Below are 23,457 nucleotides of genomic sequence, written 5' to 3'. Positions count from 1 at the left end.
GGGAAAGCCTCCTACATTCGTGTTCTGTGATGAGTGCAGGCTATCCAAAATAACCACGCACCCTCCAACTCAGAGTTGCAGTATTAAAAGTTTTGGCTGGTTTCGTTGTCTAGGGGCTGGGACACGTAATTGTCGCATTACAAGCCAAATACTGCTGAGTCTACAGTATACAATATGAATAGACACACGAATCGAATGGTCGAAGGTTCCTATCACTTGGCAATTGCGAATTTTGAACGTAATATAGACATTTATAAATGAAAGATTGCAATTAAATACAATCTGCAGGTTCTATCTTAACGACTTTAAATGATGAGGACAATAGTAGAAGTACTTTTGAGAATGCGGTATATTTCTGCAAAGCACTTATTGGTGTTGATGGTCCAGCAATTAAATAAAATATAAGCTGAATAACAGGGAAACAATAGATTCCAACTGCACGTAATTAGTTATGAACAACAACATAGCTCGCGAGATATTCACTTCTAAACGCATGCTACGTCTTCACTGCACAAGCCACGGAAATCACACAAGAGCACAGGTCGGCACTCCGAAATATTTCTATCCTCCGCGACCACATGCGAACTGCTCCACTGTCCAAGTCTTTCCGCCGACTGTCCTGTGCCCTTTCTCGAAACGATGCTCTTCTCCCACTTCCATCCGGTCTCCACATTCACAAGCGCTGTGATTGGCTAGAGCGCTTGCGCAATGTCTTCAAACCAATGCACACACACAACATAATGAAATATATACGAAATACTGGAATTACGTTTAAATACTTGAAATTAAATAAATATTCCTACGACTGGACTATAAACATGCGCTAACACACATTATTAAATACGTAAACAAATAAAATACTCTTATATCAAAAGAAAAGAAGCAAAAGATAGGCCAGGAGCCTAATGTCTCCGTGCTTCCTAAAATACAGTAAATAATTGACCAGTTTTTTCATGAATAACATATATCGGATATTAACAAAGACATAGACGAATCAATATGTGTATAACCATGCTGGTACCGTTTTTTTGTATAACTGTGGAGTACTTATGGCCTGACGCGATCGGTAGTAATCGGCCACTTTGACCACCACTAACTCATGTACTATTTAAGTTACATGCCTGTAATTCATACCAATTTAGGTTTACACTAATAGCTTTCTAAATATACGGCGATCGACAAAATCGGGTAAAGCGTTTATACACTCCTGGAAATGGAAAAAAGAACACATTGACACCGGCGTGTCAGACCCACCATACTGGCTCCGGACACTGCGAGAGGGCTGTACAAGCAATGATCACACGCACGGCACAGCGGACACACCAGGAACCGCGGTGTTGGCCGTCGAATGGCGCTAGCTGCGCAGCATTTGTGCACCGCCGCCGTCAGTGTCAGCCAGTTTGCCGTGGCATACGGAGCTCCATCGCAGTCTTTAACACTGGTAGCATGCCACAACAGCCTGGACGTGAACCGTATGTGCAGTTGACGGACTTTGAGCGAGGGCGTATAGTGAGCATGCGGGAGGCCGGGTGGACGTACCGCCGAATTGCTCAACACGTGGGGCGTGAGGTCTCCACAGTACATCGATGTTGTCGCCAGTGGTCGGCGGAAGGTGCACGTGCCCGTCGACCTGGGACCGGACCGCAGCGACGCACGGATGCACGCCAAGACCGTAGGATCCTACGCAGTGCCGTAGGGGACCGCACCGCCACTTCCCAGCAAATTAGGGACACTGTTGCTCCTGGGGTATCGGCGAGGACCATTCGCAACCGTCTCCACGAAGCTGGGCTACGGTCCTGCACACCGATAGGCCGTCTTCCGCTCACGCCCCAACATCGTGCAGCCCGCCTCCAGTGGTGTCGCGACAGGCGTGAATGGAGGGACGAATGGAGACGTGTCGTCTTCAGCGATGAGAGTCGCTTCTGCCTTGGTGCCAATGATGGTCGTATGCGTGTTTGGCGCCGTGCAGGTGAGCGCCACAATCAGGACTGCATACGACCGAGGCACACAGGGCCAACACCCGGCATCATGGTGTGGGGAGCGATCTCCTACACTGGCCGTACACCACTGGTGATCGTCGAGGGGACACTGAATAGTGCACGGTACATCCAAACCGTCATCGAACCCATCGTTCTACCATTCCTAGACCGGCAAGGGAACTTGCTGTTCCAACAGGACAATGCACGTCCGCATGTATCCCGTGCCACCCAACGTGCTCTAGAAGGTGTAAGTCAACTACCCTGGCCAGCAAGATCTCCGGATCTGTCCCCCATTGAGCATGTTTGGGACTGGATGAAGCGTCGTCTCACGCGGTCTGCACGTCCAGCACGAACGCTGGTCCAACTGAGGCGCCAGGTGGAAATGGCACGGCAAGCCGTTCCACAGGACTACATCCAGCATCTCTACGATCGTCTCCATGGGAGAATAGCAGCCTGCATTGCTGCGAAAGGTGGATATACACTGTACTAGTGCCGACATTGTGCATGCTCTGTTGCCTGTGTCTATGTGCCTGTGGTTCTGTCAGTGTGATCATGTGATGTATCTGACCCCAGAAATGTGTCAATAAAGTTTCCCCTTCCTGGGACAATGAATTCACGGTGTTCTTATTTCAATTTCCAGGAGTGTATTTTGGAAATTCGTTGCTGAGTGTTACTTGTATAATTTACCGTCAGACACTAAACTTTAAACTAATAAAGATATTGAAAATCTGATTACACCACCAGAATCGTCGTGCAAATAACAGTAATGTACATGTTTCTTTTTGAGGTATCATGATTCATCTGGCTTCTATTAATTTCTATACGAACTGTGAAATGTCTGCCATTAAGGTTTCACAAAGTCCGCAATCCTTGGCACTCCCGGCATAGACATCTACTTCATCAACACAAAGCACCGTCCCCGTCACAGCGGAATTCCCTGCCACATGGCTGGACTATGCACTGGGGCTACCCCTCTCGTCCGGCTAACGTTTGCCACCACGTGTTTTGCTGCTGGGCCCCGGCTTTAACGAGCGTCCTGTGCGCTCACCCCAAATCCGAACATATAATATTCCCAGGGCGCCACACCTCGCTTGTTACCTCACAGTAGGAATGGCTGTCCAAAACCTTGCCGCATGTTTGTTGTTTCCTGATCATTCACCACTTTCCATTGATGCTCGCCTCAGCATGTGGACTTCACCATTACTGACATGCTTGTTCTTAGGTGCCAGGCATTAACAATCTGTCCTAAGAGTTTTTATATCGATATATTTCCCAATTTGCGTCCCATATGAATATTAGTGTCATTCCCTTTGGCTCAGTTCCGCTTAAAAACATTCCTTTGCACACCATGTGCCCACATCACCACCAGACAGCATTCAATCTCACAGTGGGTACTTGGGTATTGGTCATAGTGTTTTCGCTCATTGGTGTATAAACCTGTGTATGAAACAAAGATAACTTAAGACAGTCATATAAATGTTCAGCATATTCCTTTTTTCATTGTGAATGTACTTTACCTGTCAAAGGAAACTGAAAGAACGAAGTAAAGATTTCCTCAGATTATCCAGTATGTGATTTGAAGCCAATGAGATAGCTGTTGACTATGAAAAGATTTCAGCTTATCCAGAGTTGATGTGGAGTAGACTTCTACTGAACTCCTTGGCATATACCTGGATATAAAATTAGCTTTGGAGACTTACATGGACTACATATCTCGAAAGTGTTCATGAGTTATCCTACTACTGAAAAAAGATAGAGATTTGCTTCAGAAAAACTACTGATTTACTCCAGTCACACCTCCTTTCATTGCCATTTCAGTTGTGCCATTCATCTATGGTGTAGTACTTGAAGGGCCAGGAAAATTTTATTTGGCAGGAGAAAGCCAACAGGAGCACCTCTGAAATAAAAAAAAAAAAACATATCATGTAGACTTTATTTCAAACAGTTACAGGTAATGGTAGTATCATATCTTTTTATATAAAGCTACCTTTTGTACATAGCAGAAAACCTTACCAGTTACAACCTTAGGTATCCAATTTATAATCATAATACCCACCAAGCATTAAACATAGATATACCTACCACTCAACTTAAAAAAGCGCAAGGCAGTTATGAATACATAGGAATAAAGCTTTTCAACACATTACCTTTGCAGGCACATGCTGCCTCTCTTAGTACCTTTAGAAATAAGACACAAAAACTGCTGAAGGAGAAAGCTTTTTGCACTCTTAAAATATCTGAAAACTCTTCAGAAGTAGACCTGAACTACTAAATAACTCATAGTACTGTTTGTTTGTACATTCTTTCTATGATTTTTTGTCCTGTCTGGTATCTTGTCTCATGTATATAATGAATATGCAAGTAACTAAATAATATTCAGCTCGTGTTTTACTATTAACCACATTAGGAAATTTTTGTTTGTGTCCATTATTCTTTTATTATGTGGAACTTAGTAAGTAATTTAACAATGTTTAGTTCCATGTTTAACTATTAACCATGTGGAGAAATCTTTATGTAACAACTACATTGTTTTATCTTGTATGTTGTTTTATTATGTGTACTTTAATTATGTGTAGCACCAAAGAGTATTTAAGTATTTTTCTTAACACGTCAATCATAATTTATAAAACCTCTTTTACATTACTCATGATAACATCGACTGCATGCAAATGCTTAAAGATGGTTGAATAAACAAATTAATAAAACGAACTCGTTCAACTTCGAGGTGAGAGACTGCATTTATGTTTCATGTAACATGGAAATAACTAAATCAAACAGAACTAAATGAGCAATATGGATAGCACGATCAGTGGTAGGGAAGTGCATTTGCAAGTTTTCAGTACCTGTTGATGTGTGACTTTATTTTGATGTAGTTTGTTACGACATTTCACTCTCTTGTGTTACGGTACATGTAAATGTCCTTTTTATAGTAAAAAATCAGGATAGATATTCACCTTTATAAACAGATCAGCACTTTTTGGAGGTCTAGAGAAAAAGCCTACAAGAAATTCCTAAACTCACAGTAAAAGCATACTCTGTTTATATTTTCCTGATCACATTATTACATTGGTAATAGTTTGCCTTCACATCACTGACACTTCCTACAACTCCAGTTTGTGTAAAATGTGCAGTGATGCATTTGACACCACAATATAGGTCTTACGCTATAAACATTATATGGAGTGATTCTTATTAATGTTTAAAAAACCCTGAAGTAATGTCAATGATGCTGAGAAAAATAATTTAATATAAGACACGTAAGATCGCAAATGTCAGGTAATACCCCAAAAATGGATGAGGAATGTTGAACATGTGACATCACGAGATGACATACCTTGCCGCACATGCAGATGTTAGGCTTGGCCATGTGAATAGCCTCCTATATATCAGAACCCTTAAGGACTTGGGCAATTAATTAGTTGCAGTCATATACTTAAGGTGACTCTAAACATAACCTTTTCAAGTATTTTTGTGGAATCCAGCGAAAGTGAAGTTGGTTGATAGTTTGATGGTGTCTCTTTATCCTCCTTCTTTGAAAGAGGCTTAACTTAAGCATATTGTAGCCAGTCTGGCAACATTCTGCTAATAAGAGATTGATTACACAAGTAGCTTAAGACAGAAATCAGCTCGCCTGAGTAATCTTTGATTAACTTCACTGATATGCTATCATAACCACTAGAACGCTTTTATTTTAAGGATTTCATGATGGATGCTACTTCTTTAGGAGACGTGATTGTCATTTTCATTTTACTGGAGTTATTCGTAAAGATTGGTCTCACATACTCTATTGCACTCTTTATTAATCCTGGTAACCCCGAGCTATCAGTAACAGAAACAAAATACTTGTTTAAGAGGTTTGCAACACTACATGCATTTGTTGCCATTGTCTCATTCCTCTTCCGTTTTGGCCCCTCCTGTCTCTGACTTCGCTATATTCCATATAGTTTTTATTTTGTTTTCTGATGTAATTATCTTTTTCTCATGTCTGCCTGTTTAGCTCAGTGTTAATGTGCTTGCCTCCCATAAGCGGGCCTGGGTTTGATTCCCAGCCAGCTTGGAGATTTTCTCTGCTCAAGGACTGGGTATTGTGTTGTCCTCGTCATCATATCATTCTCATCACCGGCACGCAAGTCGCCCAATGTGGCGTCGACTGAAATAGGACTTGCACTTTGTGGCCAAACTTCCCCATTGGGGCCTCCTGGACAACGATGCCATATGCTCATTTCCATTTTTCCATTTTTTTCTCATAATAAAGCTGCTTAGATTTCTGGATTATTTGTTTCAATACTTTGCAGTATTCTTTGTAATGCATTACAATGCTAACATCAGAACTGTTCCTAGATAGTAAATACAGGCTCCTTTTTGTCCCACACGATATCTGTATTCCTTGTGTAAAGCAAGGTTTATTTTTAGACTTCTGTAATCATATTTTCATTCTAGCCATAGCTTCGGAAAAATTGATACATTGTGTTTCGTTTCATGATGAAACTTTTCCCTAAAAGTAGAAGTACCCCAGTGATTGTTCACACGTGAAGATAGCCACTGTATTGTTTTGCACCATCGCAGGAAAATCTTAATTCGGAGAGGAGATGTTTTCCAGTATTTTATGATCATGTTCACTCTCGTTAGGATTAAAAAGTTCGCAGTGCACGATAACAGCTTGTTTTACTCATGTACATAGCTCCTCCTATGCTGTTCCGCTCTTTAAGCTTGCATATATTTGTTGATTGTAGGCTGATTGAATGGAATGCTGACGGCATAGCAGCATGATCGTTGTCATGGAGTCACAAGCCGGTCTCTGTAGAGAGTACAGTGATTATGTAAGCCTAGAGACTGCGAAAGAACAGAGTGATACTTTTTTTCTTAAATTATAAGTTACGTTACGCACATTGCACTTTGTACAGTAGGAACCAACCGAATGAGGCAGTGTAAATATTGTCGTGACACTGACCTCATATTCTGAAGGATGGAGTATGCTCTGTCTGGCCATCCTGACTTACGTTTCCCTAAATCATTTCAGGGAAACGCCGGGATTGTTGCTGGAAGAAGGCCACGGCCAACTATTTATCATATCCTCGTAAAACATATTTATATATTCTATATATTTAATATTTTGAATTATTCGAATACATTGTATTGTGATGACAAATCCTATTTCATTATAAGACGTTTAGATTCGACCTCCAAACCAACCAACCAATATTAGATGATCCCTGGACGAATACAAAAATGAAACTTAGGAAGACAGTTGGAAGTCACAAGTGTTACTAACTAAACAAAGTTTCAATATATTTTGTATCAAACTAATTTGCAACACACGATTAGCACTCATAAAATTTCGATTATTTTGTGAAGAAACTTTAAGTACATATTATCTTTGGTTGCATTCCCGATGTTATGTAAGTTGTCTTTGGTTTCTTTGTTCGTTAAAGCGAAGGAGGTGAGTTGGGTGTGGTGAAATTATATTGTATATTTCTGTGGTTTTTAATTCGTTTTATATGTTGTAAAATTGCTTAAAAAGTGATTTAGGTTCTATTAACTCATTGCGCTATTATTGTTACTTGAAGTATATTATTTTTCTTTGATGTATTAATTTACTGCGTCATTCCTCTTTTCATGAGAGGCCGCCATGTTGTGCTCACAATACGGGTGTAAGTTCGTCAGTTGCAAGAAAGGTCGAAGATACATAAATTCTTTATTTAGTAAATTTTGCATCATTTGTTTTGTATGTAAATGAATAGTAATAGTTGTTATAGTTGTTTTCTAAATTTATTTCGTGCTTGCGTGACAGACTGTTCTGAGTGTGCAACTTGAGACTACACCGGATACCCGGGTGGTGTTGTAATGTCGCATAATTGCAATAGTTATTGGAAAAAACGTTAACTAGTACCCTTTGTATTTGTTTCCCAGAATGGTTGTATTAACAGTTGTGATATTTCTTTCACGTCGCGAATGGAGATAGCGTGTTATTCATATGCTGTGCATTATCCATGTGTATGATGAATTGTATGCCAAACTTATCATATTGCAGCTGTTTAACATATTCACCTTTCTGCAAGACTGATGATAACGAAACGTGTGGGTCTGTCTATTGTTAATTTGCCTTGTGACTGGAGTTTTTTTCTTTGTGTATTTTCAAATGCTTTTGGTTTGTTAGTGATAAAACTTATTTGAAATTGCGGAGTTGTAGGTGGGTTAACTGTCATAACCTGGTGCATTATAATTGTGTTATTTCTTCGCCTTGCTGAAAGATCTCCCATAACTCAGTGAATTTACGGTCATGTATAAGGGCTGTCAAGCACCAAATTCAATGTTGGGACGTTCCAAGATGACGCACAGTCGAGTTGAGGGAAGCAGAGTAGAAACACTGAAATCTGTTGACGTGGTCTTCAATCTGAAGACTTTGATTCATCTCACCATGCTACTTTATCCTGTGCAAGCCTCTTCCTTTCCGAATAATTACTGCAACCTTCAGAATCTGATTAATTTATAAATCTGTTGTTCCCCTCAGCTGCTTTTACCTTCCACATTCTTCCCCCCTCCCCAATACTAAGAATGGTGATCTATTAATGTTTCAAAATGTGTCCTATCAACTGATCTCTTCGCCTAATCGGGTTGTGGTTTCTGTTTAGTACGTCATTAGTTACGTGTTCTACCCATCAAATCTTCAGTGATCTTCTGTAACAGTGCATTTCAAAAGGTTCCATTTTTGTCTAAACTGTTTGTCTATGTTTCACTTTCATATATGGCTACACTCAAGACAAGTGCTTTCAGAAGCTACTTCCTAACACTTAAATCTATGTTTGATGTTAACAAATTTCTCATCTTGTATGCTTCTTTCAAAACACTCTCCATCCTGTTCAATTGTTCTTCCAAGTTATTGGATGTGCCTTACAATTACGGTGTTGTTGGCAAAGTGCAAAGTTTGCAATTCTTCTCCCTGAATTTTTAATTTCTAATCCAAATTTTTCTTTTGTTTCTATTGCTGCTTCTCCAGTGAGATTGAATAACCCAAATTTTTTGTTTTTCATTTGCTGCTTCTTCAGTGCTTGAATAACACGGATAGGTTACAATCCTGTCTCACTCTGTTCTCAAACACTGCTTCCTTACATATATACCTGCTTCCTTACATATATACCGACTCTTATTATTGCCTTCTGGTTTTTGTACAAGTTATAAATAGCCTTTTGCTCCCTGTATTTAACCCCGGGTATCTACAGAATTTCAAAGAGAGTATTCCAGGCAACATTGTCAAAAGGTTTCTTAATCTCTGCAAATGCTGTTAATGTTGGTTTCCCTTTCCTTAAGCCACCATTTAATGTAAGTTGTAGGGTCAGTATTGCCTTGCATGTTCCTACATTTCTCTGGAATCCAAACTGATCTTCCCTGAGGTCAGCTTCTACCAGTATTTGCATTGTTGTCAGGAATTCGTGTTGGTATCTTGCAGCTTACTAAACTGATAGTTCAGTAATTTTCGTAACTGTAATCAACTGCTTTCTTTGGAATTGGAATTACCACATTCTTCTGGAAGTCTTGAGGTTATTTTGCCTGTCTAATACACCTTGCACACCAGGTGGAAATCTCATTGCTGGCTGTCCCAAGGCTATCAGTAGTTCTGATGAAATGTTGTCTACTTCTGTAGTCTTGTTTCGACTTGGGTCTTATGCTACTTTGTCAGATTCTTCTCACAGTATCATATCTCCCATCTCATCTTCATCTTTCCATTTCTATGTTGTTGCTTAAAGTTCCTCTCCCTCGTATATACCCACTATGTACTCCTTCAACCTTTCGGCTAAAGTTACGTGTTGGACTCCTTCGGTGAGCCGGCCGAAGTGGCCGTGCGGTTAAAGGCGCTGCAGCCTGGAACCGCAAGACCGCTACGGTCGCAGGTTCGAACCCTGCCTCGGGCATGGGTGTTTGTGATGTCCTTAGGTTAGTTAGGTTTAACTAGTTCTAAGTTCTAGGGGACTAATGACCTCAGATGTTAAGTAAGTCCCATAGTGCTCAGAGCCATTTTTGAACTCCTTCGGTGACAGGTCTGTAGCGCAGTCTGAGTTCTCACTTAGGTTGGAAGTGACAATTTGGCTGTGAGTTGACAATGCCAATGAATATGAGAGCAGAAAAATTTGATTGTGGTGACAAAATGACTGGTAGCAAAGCCTAATGTCATATTGAAAAATGCAAGGGTGGCTAATATGTAACTTTTACCCACCTTTCAGCTTTCCGTCCTTTGCTTAGGACTGGTTTTCCATCTGAGCTCTTGATATTCATATAGGTGTTTCTCTTTTACCCAAAGGCGTTTCATTTTCCTGTAGGTGGTATTTGACTTTCCCATAGTGAAATATCTTTCTAAATCCTAAAGTTTTTGGTCTGTTGCAGTTCCAGACACACACTCATTTTAGACATTTGTATTCCTTTTTGCCTGCTTTATTTGCTGCACTTTTGTATTTTATCTTTTAATCAGTTAAATTTTTTGTGTAATCCAAGGATTTCTATCGTATGTGCAGAGTTGACACTTGGCGTTGTGGTTGATTGGGAGTGACTGCAAAGGCATTTCCCATTTACAGCCGCTCCCATCGGCCAGCGTGTTGAGTGTCAGCTTTGTTTGCGCATTTCGTACTATTCCTTGTCTTTTTATCTATTTGATCCTCAGCTGCCTTCACTATTTCATCTCAAAGATTCTTCTTCCCCTGTATTCCTTTCCCGTGTTCTAGTCAACTGTTGCCTAACACTACCTGTGAAACTTTTGAAATCTCTGGTTCTTTCAACTTATCGAGGTCCCGTCTCCTTAATTTCCTACGTTCTTGCGATTCTTCAGTCCCCATGTGCTCTTGCAAATATTACAAAATATATACAGCTTACCAGAGATGTTACATTTCATTCCTATTTTTCTTTGAATTTTATCTTTGGCTGTGTATGTTTCGCTTTCCATGTGATTACTGCTTTTCGTATTCTATTATGTCAGTAGAAGTTTTTGAGACAGTATCCATGTTTAAAATCTGTGTGTTCATTTAGAGTTCTATGAATATATATGTCCAGTTCTTCAAGAATGTTCGTAGTAAGTCCTTTCGGTATTTTGTGTGAAATTTGTAATGCAGTTTAAATTTTCTCTGCTTTTGTATTGGAGGAACATCTGCGACTGAGCATTATACCGGAGGTTGAAAGTTCCGCTACAGTTGTAAGGTTCTCTCATTTAGAACACAACCAGGTTTGGGCACTTACATACCCCTCTTCAGGTGATATCCTGAAAATAGCAAGAGACGGGAAAATAAGTTTTTATACACAGCAATACACACAAAAAAGTGTTCCTTAAAACATTTTAGAAATCAGTGGTTGGGCTAGGTGGCAAAGTTACACAAGACAGTACAGTGAATGACTGCTTGGGTAAAGAAATATGCAATGAATACCAGGACACTTACAGCTCGTTATGACCCTGACTGCCGCGGTGGACTAGTACAGGACCCAGGCAGTCAAGCTTTTGGAATGTGAACATATACCTTGCTTCCAAATATTCTGAGATGTTGGAGATCTGGCTTATTGTTTGTTTACGGTTCTTCTGGAGTCTTGGTTTATAGATCTGTTAATTAAATGGACTGCATCAGAGCCTGCTTCTAACCAGAATTAATTTGGCAAATCTGCTTCGAAGAGCAGGCACATCTTGCTTTTTTTTTTACTATTGTATGGTTATGAAGCTCAGCTACTTTGTTTGCCGGTGTGGTCAAGCGGTTCTAGGCGCTTTAGTCTGGAACTGTGCAACCGCTATGGTAACAGGTTCGAATCCTGCCTCGGGCATGGATGTGTGTGATATCCTTAGGTTGGTTAGGTTTAAGTAGTTCTAAGTTATAGGGGACTGATGACCTCTGATGTTAAGTCCCATAGTGCTCAGAGCCATGTGAACCATTTTTACTCCGTTTTTCTCTGGTGTATATGGTGCTGTAGGCCAAAGTTGGATCCCTCCTTGTCTGAAAAGTTTATCAGTTTATCATTCACATATTCTGTGCCATTATCTGTGTGCAGAGTGAAGATCCTGTTCCCAGTTTGTCTTTCAACTAGATTTTTAAAGTCTCATACAAACTGTTGTACTTTATTTTTATTTCTCAAGAGTATATAGAAGTAGTTTCCTGCCATAGACATCAAAATTAGGAAGTATTTGGCTCCTCCAGTTGACATTGTTTTCATTGGCTTGGACAAATCTGAATGAATTAGCTCGAATTTAAGTGGTTCTTCAACCAGATCGTGAAAAAGGTAGTCTTTTTGTTTGCTTTTTAAGCATATGGCACAAAGAATATTAACTGCTCCCTCAAATGAAATTCTACTAGCCAGGCCCTTGTGAATGGCATGCATAGCTTCAGAATGCAAATGACCCAGTCTTTCATGCCACAAGTCAGTGCTGTTTTAACTGTAGTGCTGATTTTGCTTCAGAAGTTAGATCATTTGGTTGGTCTATTTGGTACATACCATTTGCTAATGGTGCACTAACAACTACATTTTAGGATGTGTTGTAAATAGGACAGCGTTGTTTGTTAAAACCGAATGACCTTTTTTCACCATTTTACTAAGAGATAGTAGGTTTGTGCTTAGCTGAGGCACATACAGAATGTTGTTGTGGTCTTCAGTCCTGAGACTGGTTTGATGCAGCTCTCCATGCTACTCCATTGAATCTGTTTAGTGTATTCATCTCTTGGTCTTCCTCTACGATTTTTACGCTCCACGCTGCCCTCCAATACTAAATTAGTGATCCCTTGATGCCTCAGAACATGTCCTACCAACCGATCCCTTCTTCTAGTCAAGTTGGGCTACAAACTCCTCTTCTCCCCAGTCCTATTCAGTACCTCCTCATTAGTTATATGATCTACCCCTCTAATCTTCAGCATTCTTCTGTAGCACCACATTTCGAAAGCTTCTATTCTCTTCTTGTCTAAGCTATTTATCGTCCATGTTTCACTTCCATACATGGCTACGCTCCATACAAATACTTTCAGAAACGACTTCCTTAAATCTATACTCGATGTTAACAAATTTCTCTTCTTCAGAAACTCTTTCCTTGCCATTGCCAGTCTACATTTTATATCCTCTCTACTTCGACCATCATTAGTTATTTTGCTCCCCAAATAGCAAAACTCCTTTACTACTTTAAGTGTCTCATTTCCTAATCTAATCCCCTCAGCATCACCCGATTTAATTTGACTACATTCCATTATCCTTGTTTTGCTTTTGTTGATGTTCATCTTATACTCCCCTTTCATGACACTGTCCATTCCGTTCAACTGCTCTTCCAAGTCCTTTGCTGTCTTTGACAAAATTACAGTGTCATCGGTGAACCTCAAAGTTTTTATTTCTTCTCCATGGATTTTAATACCTACTCTGAACTTTTCTTTTGTTTCCTTTACTGCTTGCTCAATGTACAGATTGAATAGCATCGGGGAGAGGCTACAACCCTGTCTCACTCCTTTCCCAACCACTGCTTCCCTTTCATGTCCCTCGACTCTTATAACTGCCATCTGGTTTCTGTACAAATTGTAAATAGCCTTTCGCTCCCTGTATTTTACCCCTGCCACCTTCAGAACTTGAAAGAGAGTATTCCAGTCAACATTGTCAAAAGCTTTCTCTAAGTCTACAAATGCTAAAGCGCGCGTCATTTATGTTGGCGGCCGAGTTTAGGTTCGTTCTGCACATCTGACGTCACAAAACACAGTCAGCCAATGAACAGAGAACGACGTTGCCACATCTCGACTGCAGTGCAGAGCATGGACGAGTGTCTTCAGTTTTAGAAACGTTCAGTCGTAAATAAAGTAATAGAACAAAAGCAATGTCTTGATAGCAGACATTCTTTTATAGGAAGTTTGGAAGAAGCATTCTTTATACTAATTGCTTCATATTCTATTAATTAATTAAACCAAACAAGCAATAAGACTCCTAATTCAGGCGATAGCAAGGAAAGGTGTTTGTATCACTCTCACGAACCGCTTTTTCGCAATAAAGAACAGCGGTAATTGTTTATTTCCTATTGTACTTCGATGAAGCGTGAGTAATTCATAGTCATAGGAACAGTGTTTGTCAGTTTTTTGCGTGACGTGTTATAGTCCTCATGGCGTTGTTTAGTCAGACGAGGTGCGTTAGCGTAACGGTTAAGGTGTTTGGCTACTACATTAAAGGTTATGAGTTCAAACCTTATGCGGTGCTTAATATTTTCATTATTTAAAAACAATATCGAAGTGCCTTACTTCACGAATTGTATTCGTTTGAATGCAATTTTTTGAAATTTCTAGTGCTTTGTCTCATCATTAACCCTTTCGCTGCTGCAGACACGTGCTCCCCGCATTCCGCGCTGTGCGCGATTTTGTCATCACTGCACTGCTCGCCTGTGCAGACACATGGTGTTCCCACTGCTTTGACACACTTATCATTTGATTTCACAAAAACTATTTGGCCCAAAAATTTGATTTTTACACTTCTTCTTGACTGATACCTTCCCCCCATAAGTGACTTAATTTTGTTTCGATGTTCAACGCAGTTATTATGCAGCATTAAATATAGTAAACTTTTGCATGAAATTTTGAAGAGTTTGCAGAGGTAAAAGTCCGTAGAGTATACTTTCCGCATGGTCGATTTTAGTTGCCACAATGTTGAGAGTGAAATGTGGACAGGATACCTAAATTTCATATAAAATTTACGGGACTGAAAATCGGCTGCTGTTCTGCCTACCTCCACTGTTGCTTATGGCTGTTAGGAACACACACTTCACTGAGACCATTTATGTCTTTTACACGGTGTTTATACTACAGGGTGAGGCAGTGAAACGGCACGATTTTGTAAAACCACCAAAGATTTATTTACAAGTAAAATCATAATAGTTGAACATGGATCTCAAGTACAAGAGTGGAAATTAAAGATTTAACTTAAAAACAATCATTTTTTAAATATGGTGTCAGTGAGGTGTCGTCCTTGGTTTTGCACACATTGTCTAAGCCTGAGATAAAATTGTCCCATGACGTTTCGTAGCATCTGTACTGGAATGTTGTTAATTTCCTGTCGAATTCGCTCATTCAGGTCTTCTTTTGTTCTTGGTGGATTTTCCTGGAAGACTTTGCACTTGAGGTAGCCCCAAAGAAAAAAGTCTGGTGCCGTCAGATCTGGTGAACGGGCAGGCCAGGGGAAATCGCCATTCCTGCTGATTAGACGTCGTGGAAATGCAAGTCTGAGCAATTCCATTGAGACATTAGCAGTATGGCTTGTTGCACCATCTTGCTGGAAGAGTGTTTCAGCATCTGGATCATGTCGATCAATTCCAGGCAGACCAAAAATGGTCAACATGTCAGCATAACGTCCAGAGTTTACTGTCACTGTGTTGCCATCTTCATCTTCAAAAAAATAGGGCCCCACGATTCCACGAGATGACATTGCGCACCAGACTGTTACTTTTTCAGAATGGAGAGGTTTTTCATGAAGTTCGTGCGGGTTATCTGAGGACCAATATCTGAAGTTTTGCTTATTTACGTACCCACTAAGATGAAAGTGGGCTTCATCACTCATCCATAAGTTATGCACTCTTTCTTCATTTCGTTCAATAACGTTAAGCATTGACTGGCAAAAGCGTATACGGTTATTGTAGTCATTAGGTTTAAGGGCTTGCACTACCTGAATTTTGTATGGATGATAGTGAAGGTCACTCTTCAAAATCCGTCTTACTGATCGATTGCTGAGACCAAGTTCTGCGCTGTGCCGTCTCGCGGATTTTCGCGGACTTCGTCCCAACGCTTCGCGCACACGATTAATGTTCTCGGGTGTCCGGATTGTTTTTGTGCTGCCGCCTCTTTTCTTTGTTGTGCTAGCAGTAGCTTCAAAGGTTTTAACCCAAAGGAGAATGGCTTTCCTTGATGGCACGGGAGCCCGTGGCGGCAGGTTGAATTCACGACGAAAGGCGCGTTGAGCACCAACCACACTATCCGCGTTTTTGTAATGTGCCTTTACGGCACATGCACGTTGCGCACTCGACCAACGCTCCATGGCTACTGAAACTTCCACCACTCTAGACGCCCAAGGTCACTTCCCCCACTCTCGCAACCCCCCTCCGCGCCCGACAACCACTATCGAAATCGTGCCGTTTCACTGCCTCACCCTGTATAATGAGTGAAGAAGCAGCTCCTGTTCAATCCCTGGTTGCAGTGTGGGACCTGATCAATACTTATTTCCTTGCAGCAACCTGTTGGCCAGATCGTGATTACATTGCTGACTCCCTTTTTTTTTTTTAAAAAAACCTTTTCCTTTAATGTTCAAATAGTGGTTTACAGACTGGATATTTTTCAATCACATTTTTGACAAACAAAGAAAATTAACCTACATGACAAAATAACGCAACCATGCGAATAATTTTGTCCACAATGTCATGAGTGTGGTCTGCTGTTTTCTTCAGTTGAGTCCTTATTTTGTCCTTTGCAATGTGGAAATCGGATGATGATCTGTATTTCTGATTTTCTTTCCAGGAAATATAAGCTTTACACAAGTATTGTCAGTGGTTAATGATAGGCAATGGAGCCTCCATTGAATCCGGACCTTGTGGTCCAGTCATTGAATTTTCATGGACAACAGTTACAAAAGCTGTGGGAAAGTGAGAGAGGTGAAGATGATTTGAGCAAAGTGAACGTAAACTCAAAAGAAATTGACTTTGAAGTATATCAGCAACGGCAGAAACAACTGAGGTTTGTGTTTATTTTGTTATTCATTTTGTCTTGAGGTTTTTAAATGTTTTGTTTTGTTTAATGAGTTTCTTATTGCAGTTTTCAAGACAGGGGAAAGAGGCTGAAACTGCAACAATTTATTGTGAAGAAAGCTACGTCTCTCTTTGAGCTCTCCCTTTCAGAAGCAAGTGAAACAGTCAAGGATAAGACCCAAAATGATGATGGTATGTGAAGTAAAAAAATATATCTGCTTTGCTTTTATTTTCTTCATTCTTATTAGTAACTGATAATTGAATTACATACTGCCTACACACATACAGCAGAAAATGGAAACAGTAGTGAAAAAGAATAAAAGAGAGCTGCATCAAACCAGTCTCTGGACTGAAGACCACAACAGTTTTTACTGGGACAGTCTTCACAAAGAATTTGTAAACTCGTCATCAATGGTGGCAAATGGACTTCTTTTTGGTCATATGTCTCCTGTCTGGGTTGATGCAGGACTGCCACAGATTTCTCTCTTGGGCCAACCTCTTCATCTTAGATTAGCATTTGCACACTTACATTTATGTATTGAGCTTATTCCAGTCTATGTCCTTCCCGACATCTTTTTATCTCTAAAGCTTCCTCTTGTACCATGAAAGTTATTCTGTAGTCTTAAAAAAATGAAAAATGGTGTATCATCCTGTTCCTTCTTGCCACTTGTTTTCCATATGTTCTCATGTGATCTAAGAAATGAAATGAGAAATTTATTTCTTACAGTATATGTGATAGTGCATAAGTTGGGGGTGGGGTGGGTTATAGTACTTACATACTCACAAAAACATGATAGTAATAAAGATAAAGGTTACATTACATTTGTATAAGTTGTAACAATTTAGCATCATAAACACGCAAATCACATTCACAGCACTGGTTGTATATAGGCTGAACCAATAAAACAACTTGCAGAGTACAATAAATTGAAGTAAATGTGTGTTTTAGGTTACTTCCCACTAATTACAGAACAGTATTTGTACAAATATACAGGGTGATTCAAAAAGAATACCACAACTTTAAAAATGTGTATTTAATGAAAGAAACATAATATAACCTTCTGTTATACATCATTACAAAGAGTATTTTAAAAGGTTTTTTTCCACTCAAAAACATGTTCAGAGATGTTCAATATGGCCCCCTCCAGACACACGAGCAATATCAACCCGATACTCCAACTCGTTCCACACTCTCTATAGCATATCAGGCGTGACTGTTTGGATAGCTGCTGTTATTTCTCGTTTCAAATCATCAATGGTGGCTGGGAGAGGTGGCCGAAACACCATATCCTTAACATACCCGCATAAGAAAAAATCGCAGGGGGTAAGATCAGGGCTTCTTGGAGGCCAGTGATGAAGTGCTCTGTCACAGGCTGCCTGGCGGCCGATCCATCGCCTCGGGTAGCTGACGTTCAGTGCTTGAACCAATTTCAGACAATAAGGTTTCATAACTAACTTTTTTCATAGGACTCTCCATACAGGTGATTGTGGAATTTGCAGCTCTCTGCTAGCTCTGAGAGTCGATTTTCCTGGGCTGCGAACAAATGCGTGCTACATTTTCATCACTCGTTCTCGGCCGTCCAGAACTTTTCCCTTTGCACAAACACCCATTCTCTGTAAACTGTTTATACCAACGTTTAATACACCACCTATCAGGAGGTTTAACACCATACTTCGTTCGAAGTGCACGCTGAACAACTGTCGTCGATTCACTTCTGCCGTACTCAATAACACAAAAAGCTTTCTGTTGAGCGGTCGCCATCTTAGCATCAACTGACGCTGACGCCTAGTCAACAGCGCCTCAAGCGAACAAATGTACAACTAAATGAAACTTTATAGCTCCCTTAATTCGCCGACAGATAGCGCTTAGCTCTGCCTGTTGTCGGTGCAGAGTTTTAAATTCCTAAAGTTGTGGTATTCTTTTTGAGTCACTCTGTATAATACTGTGAAATATATTATAAAATGAGTCACTTATGTTAATGTATTCAAGCAACTCCATAGTTGTCACAATGTTCGTGAGAATGGGCTCCTTGAATTGCAGTGGTGAAATAAGTTATACTATCTTGGTGGTGAATTACTAAAATACATTGCTTGTGTGACAGTAGAGATATTTCAAGTATCAAAGATGTGTTAGAGTGCACTTGATTCTCCATCATTCTCCTATACAACAGTACAACACAGTGACAGTGCTATAAACACCATTCATATTACAAAACCAGCTGGTATTGGTAGAAGGAACCAGATGGCACAGGCTGTGAAGTAGTCATTGAAGTGAAGCTCATTGTGTTGGGCAGTGTGTTCAGCAAATGAATGTTCCTTCTGTCTCTTGGCCATAGTTTCTCAGTAGCCATTCAGGGTGATAGACATCTTGTTGGTTGTTGTGCCCATGTAGAATGCAGCTCAGTAGCTGCAGCTTAGTTTGTAGAGCACAGGACTGCTTTCACAGGTAACCAACACCAGCTTTTCTGAATTGTGTAGGCAGGAACTCTCCTGCAATGTATCCTTTGTTCCCGTAACCTGGCCTCAACCTCTGTTAATCCCTTGTTTTTTTCACCCACCTATCCCCTCCCTTGGTCCCACTCCAGTATTGCACAGTCTTGTATTCCACCTACACATTTTTCCCCTCTCTGTTTCAGTGCCCCCCCCTCCCCCCCCCCCCCCCCCCAAAAAAAGAAAAAAATTGTGACAGCACGTAGCATCCCTATCCTGTCTCCACCACTTCCATGCTCGCTCCAATAAGCAGCACTATTCAGTTCTGCATCCCTACCTTGCTATCCTTCCCCCTCCTTGTCCCAGCCTCCTTGTTACCCAATCCAGTCTATCTCCTTGTTACCCAATCCAGTCTATGTCCAGTGACTCTCTCTCTCTCTCTCTCTCTCTCTCTCTCTCTCTCTCTGTCTCTCTCTGTCTCTCTCTGTCTCTCTCTCTGTGTGTGTGTGTGTGTGTGTGTGTGTGTGTGTGTGTGTGATATTTTCATTATTCTATCCTGGATTCTCCATTGTTAAAATGAAAACTAGCAACTCAAAACACAAAAGTGGTGGAGTATGCAAAGCATTTACTTTGCTAATGGCTGCTATGCTTATTGTTTGGTGAGGTTGGCAGTAGTATTAGGCAAGTCCTCTTTATCATTTTCTTAAGCATTTGTAGATCAAACCCCCCTCCTCTTCCCCCCCCCCACCCCCCACCCCCTAAAACTACTGGGATACAGTGGCTTCATAATGTTCCAGACATGCATATAGCAACAACAGTAGTACACCATTTGGTGTTAGATAACATGATATAAAAGTAATTCTGCTGATGGATTGATGAGACTGGGACGGATGCAAGCGGGTGTGAGAGCATTGTCATATCTTTAACCACTTATATGGTATTGAGTGGAAGTTATTTAAAGAGCTCCTCTTTCTTAAATCTTACAGTTGTGTAAATGAGATTAATTTTTGAAATTACAATATACTTGAATAGATCAAAATTTACTCATCAAGAGGCAGGAGAAAACACATGTAGAAGGTAAGGAAGTGTGCAAGCTTTTGGACCTAGTGGCTACTTCCGCCAGAAATGTTGAAGGGGAAGGGAGAAGGATGAAGGAAAAGATTTCTGAGGATTGAAAAGTTGTCCAGAACCCCGGGTCAGGAGAAACTTACCAGATAGATGCAAGGGAAAGACTTCCTTTTGGACTGCACCGGATGAGATTTGAGAACCTGAGAGCTTAACGTTCAAAGAGAACGTAATAAGCGAGGCAGGTTACCGCCAAAACTTCATGTAAGAGTTAGACTGTGTCCGGTAGATGTGCAGTTGGGAGGGCATGCAGTGGTGAGAGCTTTAGTGGGCAGGGGGGGGGGGGGGGTGTATGCAGGTCCTGAAGCGAAAGTTCCAAGTGCTGAAGGGGAAGTGCCATGCTAAACTGAAGCTATGCACAAATTTTTTTTGTCAGTATTAAGTGGATCCCTTATATGCCCACACTTCCATGGTGACAATTCAAAAAGATGTCACCTCGGCTTTGGATAGTATCTAAAAAGAATTATATTGAGAATTCAAAATCAGTAGCTATTTATTTTCGCCTGGCTTGTTAATCATTTAAGTTTCAGAGAAGCATCGGGAGTGATGAATTTTTAGTGAAACTTACTTGTTGTCACGTTAAAATTTTCTTCTTCAACCAAAACACAGCGGAGGTTACACAGTGTCTCCCCTCTAGCATATGCAGATGCAGTTGCGATATAATTCTGAAACAGTGATTTATTAAGTGAGGAACTGAGGAAAAATAAGGTTGATAGCTTACGAAAAACCACAGCCTTGGTACAAAAATAATCACGTTATATCTTCACTTACATTTCTCGTTTCACCAGCTATTGATAGCCCTTAAAAATCACATTCTTTCTTTGAAAAATTCTGTAGTTATTGGAATAACACAGCAGATAATTTAGTTTTGGATAGCAACCATGTGACAAAACAATGCCTCCTTGCATGCTATCATTTGTCAAAATTTCATTTTGATATCTGAAATCACGAAGTATGAGAAATGGTGTTTGTATCTCTGACTGGCTCAGCACTTGTTCCTGTGATAGCAAATGATTCTGCTACATCAGATCAGTTTTCTTGAGTGACAGTGGCGTCCACCAGAGCGTGAAGAAAAATTCAATATGTTAGCTAAATTTCATATGCAGCAACATATTACATAATATGCACCAAACACAAAATCATAATGACCCCTATTTTTCGTCGCAAAATACTTTAAAATTTCGCACAGTATCTTACTTACCTGCAAATGCCACAGTTACTAAAACCATTAACGAAATGATGATGGGCATGTCATCATGAAGCTGACATATAAAACTACATGTAAAAAAACTCTCAGTAAAATCATTTGAGAAGGATTGCATGCTGTGCATCTGAATTCTGTCATTGCCTATTGGCTGAAAGGGGTCAAACACTGTTAGTCTCCCCTTCTGAACAACTGAATGAACTTGCCCCCAGTGCTTCAGATGAAAATTGGTCACTGTGTTTAGGCCATCGTAGCCTGTGCAGACTCCAATAACAACAGAAAGCTGAGTACATTATCTGTGGTAGACGTGTGTGAGGTGGGAGGGAGGGGATTTGACAGGCCAGACTACACAGAAGACTAATAGGGAGTGAAGAAAGGAATAGTTACTCAAGATGAATGCCGAGACCAAAAGAAATTAATGTAAATTAAGATGGGTGGTGAGAACAAAGGACACATTGTGATGGAATTTCCCACTTGTGTAGCTCTGAGAAACTGGTGTAGAGAGAGAATCTACATGGCATGTGCAATGAAATAGGCAACAAGGTCATGACTGTCACTGTACAGCATGCTCTGCAACAGGATATTGAGTGTTGTTAGTATACACCTCTATGCCCATTTAGCCTAACTGATAACTTGGTGGTAACCATACCATGGTGGTAACCACACCAATAGGCCAGACAGTGTTTACATAATAGTTGGTGTATGGCGTCATTTTGCAAATGGCTCTCCGTTTAATAGATCGCACTCCCTGTCCCATAGTTGCTAACTTCAAAACAACCAATGAACACACATCTGTCTCAACATTTGCAATCTATAGTACAGAGACTACAGTAGACACCAACCATTACCAAGATTGCCTGAAATCTGTCTGTCCCACTCCCACCACACACCTTGAGTGTCATTTGTATGTAGTTTGTCTGTTGCTGAACATTACCTCTATCAGTGCCCACATGATTCCAAACTATGACGTTCCTCCTGCTCACCGTAACCATCTTTATAAGTACTTTACCTTTGGGGGCAGACCTACGAACACATCAGGGCACTGCCATTGGAACGAGGGTGGCTTCTTCCTATCCCAGCATTCATGGCTCACTTTTAGGGCTTTACTGAGATCCATTAGCTCTCTCGTCCGGTTTGGTTTAGATACATTGATATCATATAGATTCAGGGTGAGGATGGCCTGTTAAAATTTGTGGAATCTCTAAATAACATTCTCCTGATTAAATTTCAGTCAGATTCCAAATCCCATACCACCTTCCTTGATGTTGATATCATACTCACTAATAGTAAGTTGCACACTTCTGCTCACATTAAACCTACTTACAAGCAACATTATTCACATTTTGGCAGTTGCCATCCCTTCCATGTCACATGTTCGGTACGATACCCTTCACTTGACACAGTTACCCTACCAGCCTTGATAAAAAGCAGATTTCCTGGGCCATCACATGATATCCTGGTACTGCTGATCCCTGCAAAAAATAGCTTAGTACACCTCTTGTCTCTTAATACTATCCTGGTCTTGACTGTACGAGTGCTGATCAACAAAGACTGAACTTTTTTCACGGGTTATTGTTACTCCATTTAATTTTTTCACAAGATACTTCTATTTATTCCTCCTCCTAGGTGAAAGCACTTTTTATACTATCTGCCAGTCCTTGAACAAGTGATGCGCAAGCTATTCTTTGTGAGGTTCTTGCGAATAACCTCACTTCATTTGAGCACTGCTTCAGAGTTCTCTAATAAAATGCCCCAAAGCTTTGCTTTTAGTGATAAAAAAATTTAAAAAGCACAGGGTGCAAGATCGGGGCTGTACGGTGGATCCGGTACGCAGATAATCTTGGATTGTGCCAGAAATGGGACAACTTGATTCGCCATATGGTGCCATGCGTTGTCATGTTGAAGTCATCACCCTGCCCGAGAAGTTATGGTTGTTTCTTTGCAATGTGCTTCCTCAGTTCAGTCTACACTGCTGTTAACAGTAGTGTGAGGGGAAACTGCTGGCTGGT

General features: G+C 40.6%; 1 protein-coding gene across 2 annotated transcripts in view; it reads left to right on the top strand.

Annotated features, from left to right (window-relative positions):
• Positions 1 to 7,384: 7,384 nt before the first annotated feature.
• Positions 7,385 to 23,457, top strand: part of LOC124776296 (tetratricopeptide repeat protein 14 homolog) — an 86,876-nt gene continuing 70,803 nt past the window's right edge. For both annotated transcript variants that reach the window (XM_047251212.1, XM_047251211.1), the window contains exons 1-3: positions 7,385 to 7,419; positions 16,463 to 16,678; positions 16,757 to 16,881. In XM_047251212.1, coding sequence (XP_047107168.1) covers positions 16,509 to 16,678; positions 16,757 to 16,881 — 295 coding nt within the window. In that variant the 5' untranslated portion in view covers positions 7,385 to 7,419; positions 16,463 to 16,508. The remainder of the gene's footprint in view (positions 7,420 to 16,462; positions 16,679 to 16,756; positions 16,882 to 23,457) is intronic.

The sequence above is a fragment of the Schistocerca piceifrons genome, chromosome 2 (assembly GCF_021461385.2).
Source record: "Schistocerca piceifrons isolate TAMUIC-IGC-003096 chromosome 2, iqSchPice1.1, whole genome shotgun sequence".
Taxonomy (NCBI): Eukaryota; Metazoa; Arthropoda; class Insecta; order Orthoptera; family Acrididae; genus Schistocerca; species Schistocerca piceifrons.
Note: the sequence above shows the minus strand (reverse complement) of the source record. Positions and strands in the feature narration are given on the sequence as shown.